At 46.1% G+C, this 13,744-nt stretch overlaps 1 protein-coding gene across 2 annotated transcripts in view; it reads right to left on the reverse strand.

Annotated features, from left to right (window-relative positions):
* Window positions 1-13,744, reverse strand: part of CACNA1S (calcium voltage-gated channel subunit alpha1 S) — a 397,379-nt gene that overhangs the window by 222,637 nt on the left and 160,998 nt on the right. For both annotated transcript variants that reach the window (XM_088445772.1, XM_088445773.1), the window contains exon 15: window positions 9,917-10,031. In XM_088445772.1, coding sequence (XP_088301898.1) covers window positions 9,917-10,031 — 115 coding nt within the window. The remainder of the gene's footprint in view (window positions 1-9,916; window positions 10,032-13,744) is intronic.

Here is a 13,744-nt window from a genome sequence, read left to right on the forward strand (position 1 = left end):
GGGTCTGGGCACCAAACAGTTAAATGAAAGTTCCCACAAGCCCCGGCTCCTCTCCTCTATACCCCACCCTCCAGCAGCCAGGTTACATAGCAAGCCCACGGCAAGAAGCGAGGCAGAGGAGATGGAGACGGAAGACCGGCACATATCCAGAACCAGACAGACACCTGACTGGTCACCAAGGAAACACAACCCAGCAGTCAGGGGCGTCAGGGTGGGTGCCCTGTGCCGCATATGGAATCAAAGAAAGCAAACTAAGTCTCCTTTTCTTCTTCATCCACTAGGGGGCACAGGGATGACACTGTGATGTCCCAAAGCTGTCCCCCTATGAGCTGCAGTGAGAACAGAACGCCCAAAGGCGCAAAAGTGTCAAACGCATAAAAGCGAATGAAGGCATGAGCAACCGTCCATTCTGCAGAAGCCCCACAGAACACTGCCCAAGAAGTTCACACTGACTAGGTGGAAAGGGTAGTCACCATGTCAGGGGCAGATAGTGAAACAGAGCCAGTTGGCCAAGATTTATTTAGTAGCTGGCCAGCCCGTATTGTGAACATCATACAGGACAAACAAAGAATCCGACTTACGAATATCTCTGGTCCTGTTCATGTAAAGCCGGAGAGCCCGCACAACTTCCAAAGAAGCTTCTGGCTGAGAAGAATCCGGCACTTGATTCGACAAGGTGCTCAAATCCGACACCCTCGGGGCCGACGTGATGGCCAGCAGAAAAACTGTTTTTCAAGTGAGTCAACACAGCTCAGTCGTCTGCAACAGTTCCAAATGATCCGATTGGAGATCCCAGTGAACCAGGGACAGGTCCCAGGGAGCCATAGGGGACACGAATGGTGGTTGAATGAGGAGAACTCCTTGGAAGAAAGTCCACAAATCAGGTAGCAATGCATTCTGACTCTGAAAGGTAACCGACAAAGCCGAAACCTGAACCTTCAATGAAGAGAGCTGGAGGCCCAAATCCAGACCTGTCTGTAGAAAGGAGAGTACATGGAAGAGGCTAAAAGAAAGACCTTGGGTTAAAACCCCTAGAAACAGACAAATCTCAGGTGCACAACTCCAAATTATTAATAATATATATAAATGCAATAAAATTTTTCAATCAATAGAGGTTTTTAGCATAATTATGGCCAAGGTTATGGGCCTACCCACCATATCCAGGTAATCTCTTTCTGGTAGGTCCCTAAAGTGTAGGTGCCCTGGGGCAGCTTGGCTGGGCCAGTTTTGGGGGGTCCTGCACTCAAGATTTGAATCAGTGCTCCAAGTGTGCCGGTATGCAACGGTATGACATACCGGCACTTTGGCACTTGACTTGAGCGCCTAGTGGGAAAGTTGTACATGCCGAGTGACAGTTTCACTCAGGCATGCTCCGGAGCTCTGCTGTGCCGCCCGCTGCCCTAACAGCCCCTCATACTGCCCGCCACAGCACAAGTTAGTGTCTGTGCGAGTGGTTTCTCTGAGTCCCCAGCGTCGGTGAGTGAGACCTTTCAGATGGGACACAGACACAGAAGGCCAGCGGCGGTACCATGCATTGCTCTGCAGTGCGGTAAGAGTGACTTCTCTGCCACAAAGCATCCTCACTCTTACCGCGCTGCAGAGCAATGCATGGTACCGGCGCTGGCCTTCTGTGTCTGTGTACCAACCCATCTGAAAGGTCTCACTCACCGACGCTGGGGAGCCCAGCAGTGTTCCCGCGGCCCGCCTGTTTCTGCCCTTCCCCTGCCGAAACGGGTCTGTCTTACTCATACATGCTGCGGAGCCCTCCAGTGTGCCGACTGCCCGCCTGTGTGCATCTGTCCCCTGCAAGTCACAGGACAGCCTGTCATACTGGGCCGCTATGATGATGACTTGGTGTAGCTGTCTGAGCCCTGAAGCTGTTCCTGCTGCTGGGGCTATTTAATTGCTGGGCTTCTCCCACTCCCTATAGTAAAGTATAGTATAGTAAAACATTTGCTGCCATTGGCACCTGCACTGCTTCCCTCCGAATCCTCATCACTCCTCCAGATGGATCCCAATCCACCATCACAGCCCTCAGTCATACAGCCTCCTCCTCAGCTCTGTACAGAAGCAACTGGTGAGTAATATCAGAAACCAGTTATTGTTCCTGTGCAGAGTGTAGCTCACCCCTCTGTGTACCCCACCACCCCTGTGACCCTCACCACCCTGTGTACCCTACCACCCTGTGTACCCTACCAACCTGTGTACCCCACCACCCCTGTGACCCTCACCACCCTGTGTACCTACCACCCTGTGTACCCCACCACCCCTGTGTCCCTCACCACCCTGTCCCCCACCACCCCTGTGTCCCTCACCCTCCTGTGTACCCCACCACCCGTGTCCCTCACCACCCGTGTACCCCACTACCCTGTGTCCCTCATCCCCCTGTGTACCCCACCACCCCTGTGTCCCTCACCACCCTGTGTACCCCACCACCCTATGTACCCCACCACCCTGTGTACCCCACCATCTGTGTGCCTCATTACTTCTGTGGATCCCTTCACCCCTGTATGCTTCACCACCCCTGTGTACCCCACCACATCTGTGTACCCCACATTTTCCTATGGGTGCCAATGTATGTTTTTTTTTTTCCAAGCAAAGCTTATGTGTTTTATTTTTTTCTGCGGGGGCCTATGTATTTCTTTATTTTCCTATCTGTGCCAGTATGTGCTGGTTTTTTTTATGCAAAGCCTATGGGAGGGGAAGTTCAATTCTTCTGGGTGGTACCTAAGTAATGGGATCCCGACGGAGCAATTCAATTGTTCGGCCACCCATTACTTTTGAAGCGCCCAGAAACACCGGATGTTTGGCTAAACCTGTCTAAAGTCATGGTTTCAGCATCCGAACTTTCGTTTTGGCACCCAAACCATGGACTTTTTGCACATTTCTTCTCGCCAACCTCAGGAGGCTGCAAGAAAAACTGTGTCTTCCGTAGCTAATGCGTCCCTAGCAGAGCAGCAATTGAATTTCTCCATCTGGCGCCCATTAGAAAAGATGCCACCCAGATCAATTGAATTCCCCCGTATGTGTTTTATTCACTTTCTGTGGGGGCTTATGTGTTAGTTTTTTTCCTGTGGGTGCCAGTGTGTATTTTTTTTTTTTGGAGCTGTCCCATCATGTATACAGTACAGCACAACTGCCTGCCCTGTAAAGTATAATATAACACTGCACTGCTGGCTCTACATTTGCTGATGTGAGTATGGTCATGTGCAGCAGTGGCTCCTGCCCTCTTACCTGAGGGAGGCTGCCGCTGCTGCTGGCCTGGGTCCCGGTGCCTGCTCAATGAATCTGGCAGGCATCGGGACTGGCACATGTGCATGAGCGGCGGTGGCGCTGCGCATGCATAACACAAGCTTCTCGGGGCTGTATTGGTTGCTGCCCTGAGAAGCCCTGTAGGGCTGCCCGAAAGGCAGAGCAGCAGCTTTCACTGGACGTTGCTCTCTGCTGATCTCAGCCTGGACTGGCAGTCCCAGGGGAAGGAGACTCCCCCTGGGGCTGCCTGTCTTCAACCTGACTGGCAGGTGATGTTTCCAATAGGAAGCCACCTCCAGTCACAGTGAAGCTGCACTGGCTTCACTGAAGTGGATGATTTTACTGGGGGGATGCAGCCTCGCAGCCCTAGGTAAGATCCGCCACTGGTCGTGTGTACTATATATGAGCGGTGTAATACCTGTCTATATCATTCAATGACAGTCTGTAGGGAGTAAGAGAGGAAAGGAGGGAGTAAGAGGTACAGGGGATGAGAAAAGAAAGCAGGGAGTGGGAGATTCAGGAGGTTACAAAGAGAGTGGAGGCAGTGAGAGGTGCAGAGGCGAGAAAGGGAATGAAGGAGTGAGTGGTGCAAAGGGTGAGCGATTGATGCTGACACTCCCCCATTTTGAGTGACCACGCCCCTCAGGATGCAATGCCACACCCCCATGTGACATGTGGCCACACACAATTTTTTTGGGCGCACCTTCGCTGTGCATACACAAAGAGCCTCCATACCCCTACTTCAAAATTCCCACTTCGACCACTGATTTGAACCCTAGTATGTTAGGGACCTACCCGAAAGAGGTTACCTGGATATGGTGGATAGGCCCATAACCTTGGCCATGATTATGCTAAAAACCTCTATTGATTGCCAAATTTTATTGCATTTATATATATTATTAATAATTTGGAGTTGTGCACCTGAGATTTGTCTTTCTGTGCCTGCAATTAGTCTCATCAGGTAGCACCTCCCATCATATATATAGTCAGGTTGTGCAGTCCACAAATCTTTCCCATATGCTCCATTAAAACCCCTAGTCACGCACCAAGCAAATTATTTGCGCCAGACCCGGTGATAGATCCTCGCCAAAGAGGGCTTACTGGCATTAAGCATGAGAATAAGAATGACTCTTCTGGAGAACCCCTTTGCTCTTAAGATGCACGCCTCAAGAGCCTCCCTGTCAAAGTGAGATGGACCAGATCCATATGGAAACACAGACATTGTGACAGAAGATCCATCCAGAGTGAGACATATTGGTGCATCTATGGAGAGGCTCAGAAGATCCAAGTACCACACCCGCCATGGCCAATCCAGCACCATCAGGATCACTGTGCCTCCCTCCCACTTTAATTTGCGGACAACCTGAAGAATCATCAAGACTGGGGGGAAAATGAACGCCCCTGAGAAGAGGCTGAGCCTGGCAAAGTGCCCTGTACATGGCCTGAAGCTCCAGGACATTTATGGCGAGCTTGCTTTCTGAAAACGTCCATTGATGTTACTGCCCCCCACCTTCAAAGACTTGCATTGGTGGTAAGACCCAATCCTGGATCCAAAAGGGGTGGCTCTTGTCCAAATGTGAGCGCTGGAGCCACCACAGGAGGGAGAGTCAGACTTCTCAAGAAAGAATGAGCATCTGACCCCTGAGATGTGGATGAGACTTGCTCCATTGTGCCAGAATGGCCAGTTGGAGAGGCCGGGAGTGGAACTGTCCATTCCGTACTCCACCATGTCGAAGATGGAGACAAGAGACCCCAGGATCTGCATACAGGAGTGTATTGACACCCAGCAGTGGCTCAGGAAGGCACAAATCCTTGACTGTAGGCTCAATATATTGTCCACTTGGAGGAAAACTCACTGAGTCCCGGAGTCTAACAATGGTCCTAAGTGGAGCATCTCTTGAGAAGCAGTCAAGGTGGATTTCCACCAATTGATTATCCACCCGTTTGACTTCAGCAGTTCTACAGTCAGGTGGATGTGATCCCTGAGGACCATCAGAGACTGGGCCAGGAGAAGCAGTTCATCAAGGTACGGCAAGATCCAGACTCACCTACAGTGAAGGTGTGCCGCCATGACTTTCGTGAACACGTGGCCGTGGACAGACCAAAAGGCCTGAAACTGATAGTGTCTATTCCTTACCCCAAATCTGAGGAATCTTCGGTAGCTGGCTCGGATGGGAACATATAAATAGGCATCCTGGATGTCCAACAAAGTCATAAAGTCCTCCAGTTCCAGAGCCAGAATGATGGAATGCAGGGACTCCATGCGGAACCTGGGTATCTGGAGAAATCTGTTGAGTTGTTTTAAATTGAAAATGGGTCGAACAATTACCAATGTCTAGGGGTTTCCCCAAGGTGACCTACTCACATGCATAGATACTGGTATTCCAGTCACACAGGATATATATGTCTTCAAAATACGGAGACAATAATTAACCCCTTTTAATAAGTAATGTTGTCAAGGGGGTGCTACCATAGACACATAATTGAAACAAGAAAAAGAGCAAATGAAAATGTCATAGGATGGTGCACTAAATACGTAACTTAAAATATAACTTTTATTAGATAAATAGTAAAATACTGTTATCCTCAGATCATAACACACAAAAAGCGAAAATAAGTTAAAATACAGATAGACGGTGACAGAAAAAATAGAAAGTATGTGATTTAAAATGTAGTTCTGAATAGAACTTAAAAAGCAGCGCTCCTACATATTCATACAATAATCAGTCTAGTTAATAATATTCGTGGTGTATATTCCGTTTAATATATAGATATAGTGTTCCCACACTTTCAAACAACACCATACAAGAATAATAGTCTCTGCTGTTAGTGTTTATTCAGTGTGTAATGTTCTGGCAATTAATGTGTTTCACGTTATCCCATATAATCTTCAATAGGGTTACTGTGGAGATATCATATTGTGTTCCTGACACATATCATTAGTCACCTCTGTTCTTTATACGTTCAAATGGTATTAAGTATCCCCTTAGTAATTTTTTGGAGGCACTAGTACTATTAAAGTCACTTGAATAAACGTGTATTGTTGTTATTTTTATTATACATGTAATACGCATATGATCCTCATATTAAAGTGCATATGATAAATTCTCTAATGTCCCTCTTTCTTTATATTCGTTCAGTTGTTCAACTGGCCAGAATGTTCCTGGGACCAGTATACAGATAATTCAGTTGTTTAGTTTAACATATGCCACCAGGAGTTAAGTTATATCATTCTCACATATACTGTAACTGACCACTCACAATGGAGCTGGTAAACACTGTCATAGGGGATCTATCTGCTTCCCTAATACACACAATTGGTTCTAATAGGCAGTGTTTGACAAAACAAACATATTAGCATATCCCCATAGTAATTTTTTGGAGACACTAGTACCATTAAAGTTACTTGAATAAAGGTGTACTGTTAGTATTCTTATTATACATGTAATACACATATGATCCTCATATTGAGGTATATATAATGAGTTCTCTCATATCCCTCTTTCTTTGTATTCATTCAGTTGTTCAACTAGCCAGAGTACTCCTGGGAGCAGTATGCAAATAATTCAGCTGTTTGGTGTCACATGCACCACCAGGGATTAAGCTGTATTGCTCTCATATACAGTGTAACTAACCACTCACAAGGGAGCTGGTAAACACTGTTGTGAGGAATCTATCTGCTTTCCTAATACACACAATTGGTTCTAACAGGCAGCATTTAACATAACAGACATATTAACATATCAATTGACAAGTAGGCAGCGCCGCATGACCAACGCGGCGTTTCGCTATAGAGCTTTATCAAGGTACTCACATGCACCCAGACCACTCAAGTGGGCTTATAATGCTCAACTAGCCAGCTAATTAATAGCAGACTGGAGCTAGATAAATAACCTTGCTCCGAGAGCAAGATATAGAGGATACAGGAGCCTAAACGACTCTCCCTGTGCTGTGCTGAGGCAGCAATGCATAAAATGGGTGCTCAGTGTCTCAGAAGAGGTGAAGAGAGGGGAGGTTTCAGTCTGGGAAGCGCTATCTGCAGTGAGGAAGCGTGTCCAGGGTTGGGGGAGGGCCTAATGGGAGGAACCTTCCTCCCTGTCTGGTGTAGACCCCAGGGTAACTAGCCAGCACTGCTATAAAGTGGTGTCTCCTAAAATTAACCCTGGTGGTCTAGTGAGCGGCCCAGAGACAACTGGCGCCCTCACAACCAGCACCGGCGGTGGACTCTGGCAACGCAGTGGCAGCCGCGGGTGTGCTGCTCCCTGCTATCAGGGAGCTGCTCTTACCTCTGTCTCCCCAGTATCCTTCTTTGGTTTGCGGCTCCGGGTCCTGTGGAGTCCGTGGCTGAAGTCACTGACCCAGTTGTTAGTGCTGTGGCTGCCGGCGCTGGGTTGGTGGAGTAGTGGTGACGGCATCCTATAGGATGCCCAGGAACCGCTCACTCAGAAAAGTAAAGTAAAATAAAGAAAAATAAAGTAATAATAAATATACTGGAAGGCCACTCCCTAACGAGGTGCCTGCTACAATCAGCAAACTAATAATAATATAATAAATGTTATTTTAAATAAATCACAGTATATGGAGGAGGTGTTTCACCAACTAAAGTATGGTAACACATGCAAGAGACTAAGGGGGTCATTCAGACCCGCTCGCGAGCGCAGGACGCTCGCAAGCGGGTCGATGTTCCCCCACTGCGCATGCGCACGATGGAGGGAGCTACGTCATGTGCATGCGCAAGACCCGGCGAGCGATGGGCTCTCCATCGCTCCGGGTCTCGCACCAAAGGGGGCGGGCTGTCGATGTTTATTGACAGCACGCCCCCTTTGGTGGGCCTGCCGGGGGCGTGCCTGCCAGACAGAGGCGTTCCCATGGGAACGCCTACCGTCTGAAGCCGGCCCCACTGACATCACTAGTGATGTCAGTGGGAGTGATTTTGGCTCCGATAGAGCCAAAATCACTCCAGGGCTTGCGGCAGCGAGACCCTACCGCAGGGTCTCCGTCGCAAGCCCGATGGTCAAGACCATCACGACCATCATCATGGACGCTCGCATATGCTGTGGGTGGTCACCCACAGCTATGCGAGCGGCCAGGAGGCTGCTCCATTTTCATGGAGGAGGGCACTGATTCAGAGCGAGCGCTCTGGTCAGAGTGTTCGGCTCTGAATCAGGACCTAAGATCTGATCCATTCACATAAAATCCTCACTAACCTCAAAATTTTGTTTAAACAATATACAGATGTCAATACTATTAATAAGGAAACAGCAGACTTTTTAATTAAAGAGAAATATTCAATGCCAGTGCAATATTTACTGCCGAAAATTCATAAAAGTGATATGAGACCACCTGGCCGGCCCATTATAGCAGGCTCTAACTTCATCACTTCCAATCTATCTTTTTTATTTTAACTAATAATTATTTTAATTTTAATTATAATCAGGCAGTCGGTACAGCCATGGCAACTAGATTTGCCCCCAGCTATGCCAACATCTTCATGTCCAGAGGGAAGGAATCCTTAGTCTGGCAGGGTCATGGCTGGGGTGCAAATCTGCTCCAGTGGTGCCATTACATTAACAATGTTTTGCTTATTTGGAGGCGAGATCAGGTGCCACTTCATGATTTTTGCAAATATCTTAATGACAATATATTGAATACTAAACTCACAGTCTCAATCAGTGATACGAATGTGATTTTTTTTAGATCTCAATATATATATTGAAAATACAGAAATAGAAACATCCACATACATTAAACCTTTAGATTCGAACACATATATCGATTCCAAATGTAACCATCTCCCCCAATGGCTTAGAAATGTACCAAAAGGCCAGATTATTCATCTTAAACTAAACTGTTCGACAACAGCAAGGTTTTGAAAAGAAGCATATGAAATGAAAATCAAATTTATTAATAAGGGCTGTAATACAAAATGTATAAATCAAGCCATAACAGAAGTATCGAGTCTAGATAAAAATCATCTTCTAAATACTGTAGTAAGTAACAAAACCTCCACAGATACATCTCATAGTATATAATTTAATATGAAATTTACAGGTCATCATAAAATTATTGAAAACATCTTAAGAAGGAATTGGTATGTTCTTCTAAAGGAAGACTCACCAATAATTTACCTCCCAAGCCTAGGTTTATATATTGTAGGGCATTGAATATTTGAAGACAAATTAGTATCTAGTGCCTTTTAATTAATTGAAAAAGCATTTACAAAAATAATTTATTAATCAATAATTATTTTGTGATACTGAGGAGATCTGTAAAACATAGAGCTCTAGTAAAATGATAAATATACTATTGCCATTGTGGTCATAATATGGACTGGGGAGGGAGATCTCCAGGCCATCGGAAACCCCCCACCTCTTCATCCTGCATTTGCTTATGAATGTTATGACATGGTTCTTGGCCCTAGCACTGGACTTAATTTGTCAATCGTAGGTGGTCTGCAAAATGTATTAAAATTAAGTGTTACAGTAAGCCTTGATCAGGGACCTCAGCGTTACTGTAGCATTACCTGCAAATGCAGTAATTCTCCCCAGGCAGGTTTGTATGATAGCATGCAGAATACATACTGTAAGTAGTTAAATAAGAGAAGAGCAATGATTGATTTGAGTAAAGTGCTTGAATATTCTTTTACATCTTTTGGTAATCTTACCTTGCCAACTTCTTGCGTTTCCGTTCTTCAGCCTTTGCTTTCTGCGCAGAAGTGAGATTCTCTGCCTCAGCAAGGTTATCAACAGCAATAGCCAGAAATACATTCAGCAATATGTCTATATTTTGTTAAGGAAATATTGCACAGAAAAAATTGTTTGTTGAAAAACCATCTTACAGCGTAAAGTCAAATATTATGAGAAAACCTCACAAGGTGACACATAGTTCCCATGAAACATTAATCATTTTGCTATAATATATGTGAGCATTTAGTGTTCACTCTAGCTCCGGCGGAAGGCAGAAAAGGGGAAATGGCCATTGAAAAGGTGGCGTGTCTATAAGACGCGTCACCCTTTTCGTCACTCTTGGGGGCGTGCCCAGCACTTACGAACACGCCGGGCAGCCCCCAAGCGCTGCTGACAGGGAGAATAGATGCCGGGCACATGTGCCCTGTGTTTATTCACCAGCGGTGACTGGGTCACCGCACATTTCCCCACCCGTGGGACGCTGCGACCCGCGGGTGAAGACGGCACCCGCAGGCTGTGATGGCAGGGCGCTTTTTGCTCTCCTGAAGGAGGGCAGGACGCCGCGCCCCGCTCAAACAGCCCAGCGGGAATGCTAAGCATTATTTTTTTTAAAGGTATGTGAAGTTTCAGTGCTGAATGTAAGAGGACTGATTGAAAAGTAATGAGACTGCCTCGGTTTTTCTGTCCCATAGGTAGACATGGCAAAGCTATGCAGGTTATTGTGAAGCTCAGATATCGATGTGTCTGAAACTGTGGTTGGACGGCCATAGTCTTTTTCATTTGGTCACAGCGAGTGGAAGATCTTCGTACGTTTTGTCATGGCGCATGAGGAAGACGTGTCTGTGAGATTACGTCAGAGATGTGTGATTGAATTTCGTGTTAAGCTTGGAAAAAGCGGAAATGAAACTCATGAAATGTTTCGGGCCAAGCATACGGGCCAAGCAAGGGGAGAAACAATTAGCCGTGCTGCAGTATTTTAGTGGTGGAAGCACTTCAAAGACTGATGAAGTGCATTCTGGGAAACCATTCACCGCGGTTACAGATGTCAACATTGCCAAAGCTGTAGAAATGTTGCAAAATGACAGAAGGATAACTTTACATGAACTTTCATCTTCACTTGGCATGTTCAGCATATTGTGACAAGGGAACTGAAAATACATTGCGTGTGTGCCAGGTGAGTACCCAGAAATCTCACAGAAGAGCAGATTTGAATCATGCAAGAACACCGTTCGAATGCCAGAGAGGATACCCGTTTTCCTGACATCGATTGTGACGTGTGACAAATCACGGATTCGTCATTATGATCCGGAATCCAAACAGTCCTGTATATAAAATGGAATCGGTATGGTTCGATTCCCGGCAGCCCGACAGCTGAACAGATCCCGGCAGCGGCAGCCCGACAGCGCTGGAAATCCCGATCGTCCTAAGGTAAGTAATCACTAACCTAACCCCCCTAACCCTAACCCTCCTTAGGGGTGCCTAACCATAACCTCCGCCCCAAGTGACTAACCCTAATCCCCCCTGTAAGTGCCTAACCCTAACTCCCCCCTTTCCCGCTGCCTAAACCTAAGTCCCCCGGGGGGTGCCTAACCCTAACCCTCCCTCCCCCTAGCCTAACCCCAACCCTCCCGTGGGGGTGCCTAACCCTAAGTCCCCCTCGGGTGCGCTAAACCTAACCCTCCCCCCCGCCGGCTGTCCGCTCGCGGCGCCCGGCATCCCGATAGACAGGCGTCTAGATATAGATGCCTGTCATTTAACCCACGCCAGGATAAAGCAGTCGGTAAGCCGGCTGTCGGGATCATGTCAGCCAGTTTCTCGATTGCATCCCATATAAAACACGTGAATTTTTCTCTGCCCAAAAATTTCTGTGTGATTCCTTCGGCGTTTAAAGTCATGCTTCTGCTGTTCTTTCATGTGCACTGTATGATCCTATAGCACTGGGTTCCCCGTGGACAGACAATTAATGGAGACTACTATGCAAACGTCCTGAAAACCCATTTGTGTGGAGCCATGAGGAAGAAAAGACCACATTTGCCGAAGAAACAGTGTTTTTTTTTTTCCAAGACAATAACTGACCACATGTTGCTGCTGTTGCATTGGCAGCAGTGACTGAAATAATGGGACAGCACTGGAAAACCCTCCATATAGCCCGGACTGTGATTTCTGTGCATTCCCAACCCTAAAAAAACAACTGTGCGGAGAGAAGTTCTCAACAGATGATGACATGAAAAATGCCATAGCTGCAACACTAAAATAGACAAACTAGTCTACATCAAGTCTTTGAATCGTTGTTGAAACGCTGCAAAAAATTGATTGAATATGAAGGATGCTACTTTGAAAAAGAAAAATGTACAGATCCTGTGGAGTCATCTGATTCTGAATAAAAAAATCAGTCTCATTACTTTTCAAGCAGCCCTCGTATATTGCCACTAGGTTATTACACAAAATAAGCATGTGCAGTAAATATGACTAATAAATGTTTGGTATACCTACAAATATCTTGTCTTTAAGAAATAATCATATGCAGGCCGTATAAGTATCATATACAAGCCAAAAATGCAAATAGCATGCTAAAATTTCTAGTATATATACATATGTGTTTCAGAAACCAAAAGTACATGGGTGGTTTAATAAGTAAGATAAAAAGAACTTTCACATGTGCAATGTTCTCTATTTCATTCTAATTTCCTGCCAGGCCAGAGCAGGTAGACCAATACTTCCCTCACATTCATTAGACTGTGCCTCATATCAGTCATACTGTCCAAACATCAGCTGTAAGATGGTGGGACTGACGGAAACATGGTCAAAGATTGAGGTGCGTAGTGTGATTCGATTTCTGCATCTAAAGGGCACATCAGCAGCTGAAATTTATCGCCAAATTGTGGAGGTATACAGTGATAACGTTATGTCACAGAAACAGCTTTTGGTTTGGTGCACTGCCTTTAATAATGACAGGATAGACGTTCAAGATGAGCAGCGATCCGGCCGACCGAGCACATCCACCACAGATGACAATATGTGCCGCATTGAAGGTCTGACTCAGGAGGACAGACGCATTAGAGTTAGTGATATTGCTGACAAACTGAATATTTCAGTGGGTACTATGCACAACATCGACTGGGGTACAGGAAAAAGTTTTCACGCTGGGTACCGAAGCAACTCACAGAAGTTCACAAAACCAATAGGTTGGGATTGTCTCTTGAGCACTTGATACGGTAACATGAGGAGACATTGTAGTTCCTGCAGTGTATTGTTACAGGTGATGAAAAATGCATGCATCATGTGACACCGGAGACAAAGCAAGCATCCATGACATGGATATGCGCATCATCCCCACCTTCAAAGAAATTCAAAACAACTATATTAGCAAAGTATATCACCGTGACCGTGTTTTGAGACAAGGGCGTGCCTCTTGTTAATTTTCTCACCAAGGGAGATACTGTGAAGGGCAATTCGTCAGAAACTACCTGGGTTGCCGTGAACAGGTGTAGTCTTACTGCACGATAACGTCAGGCCTCACTGAGCCAATTACACATGTGAGTTGTTATGGCGCTACCATTGGGAGGTACTGGACCATCCTCCCTACAGCCCTGACCTGGCAAACTAGTGATTTTCATCTCTTTGGACCATTGAAGAAGCACGTGGGTGGAAGGCGATTCTCAGCTGAATTTGAAGTTCATGTCCTGGATTCAGGCACTTGACACTGATTCTTTCTATGCTGGGATAGCTGCCTTGGTGTACAGATGGAACATATGCTTAGACAAGTATGTGGAAAAATAATCTGTACCAAGATCATACTATTAATT

Source organism: Taudactylus pleione, unplaced genomic scaffold, assembly GCF_031769625.1.
Source record: "Taudactylus pleione unplaced genomic scaffold, aTauple2 ptg000387l, whole genome shotgun sequence".
Lineage (NCBI taxonomy): Eukaryota > Metazoa > Chordata > Amphibia > Anura > Myobatrachidae > Taudactylus > Taudactylus pleione.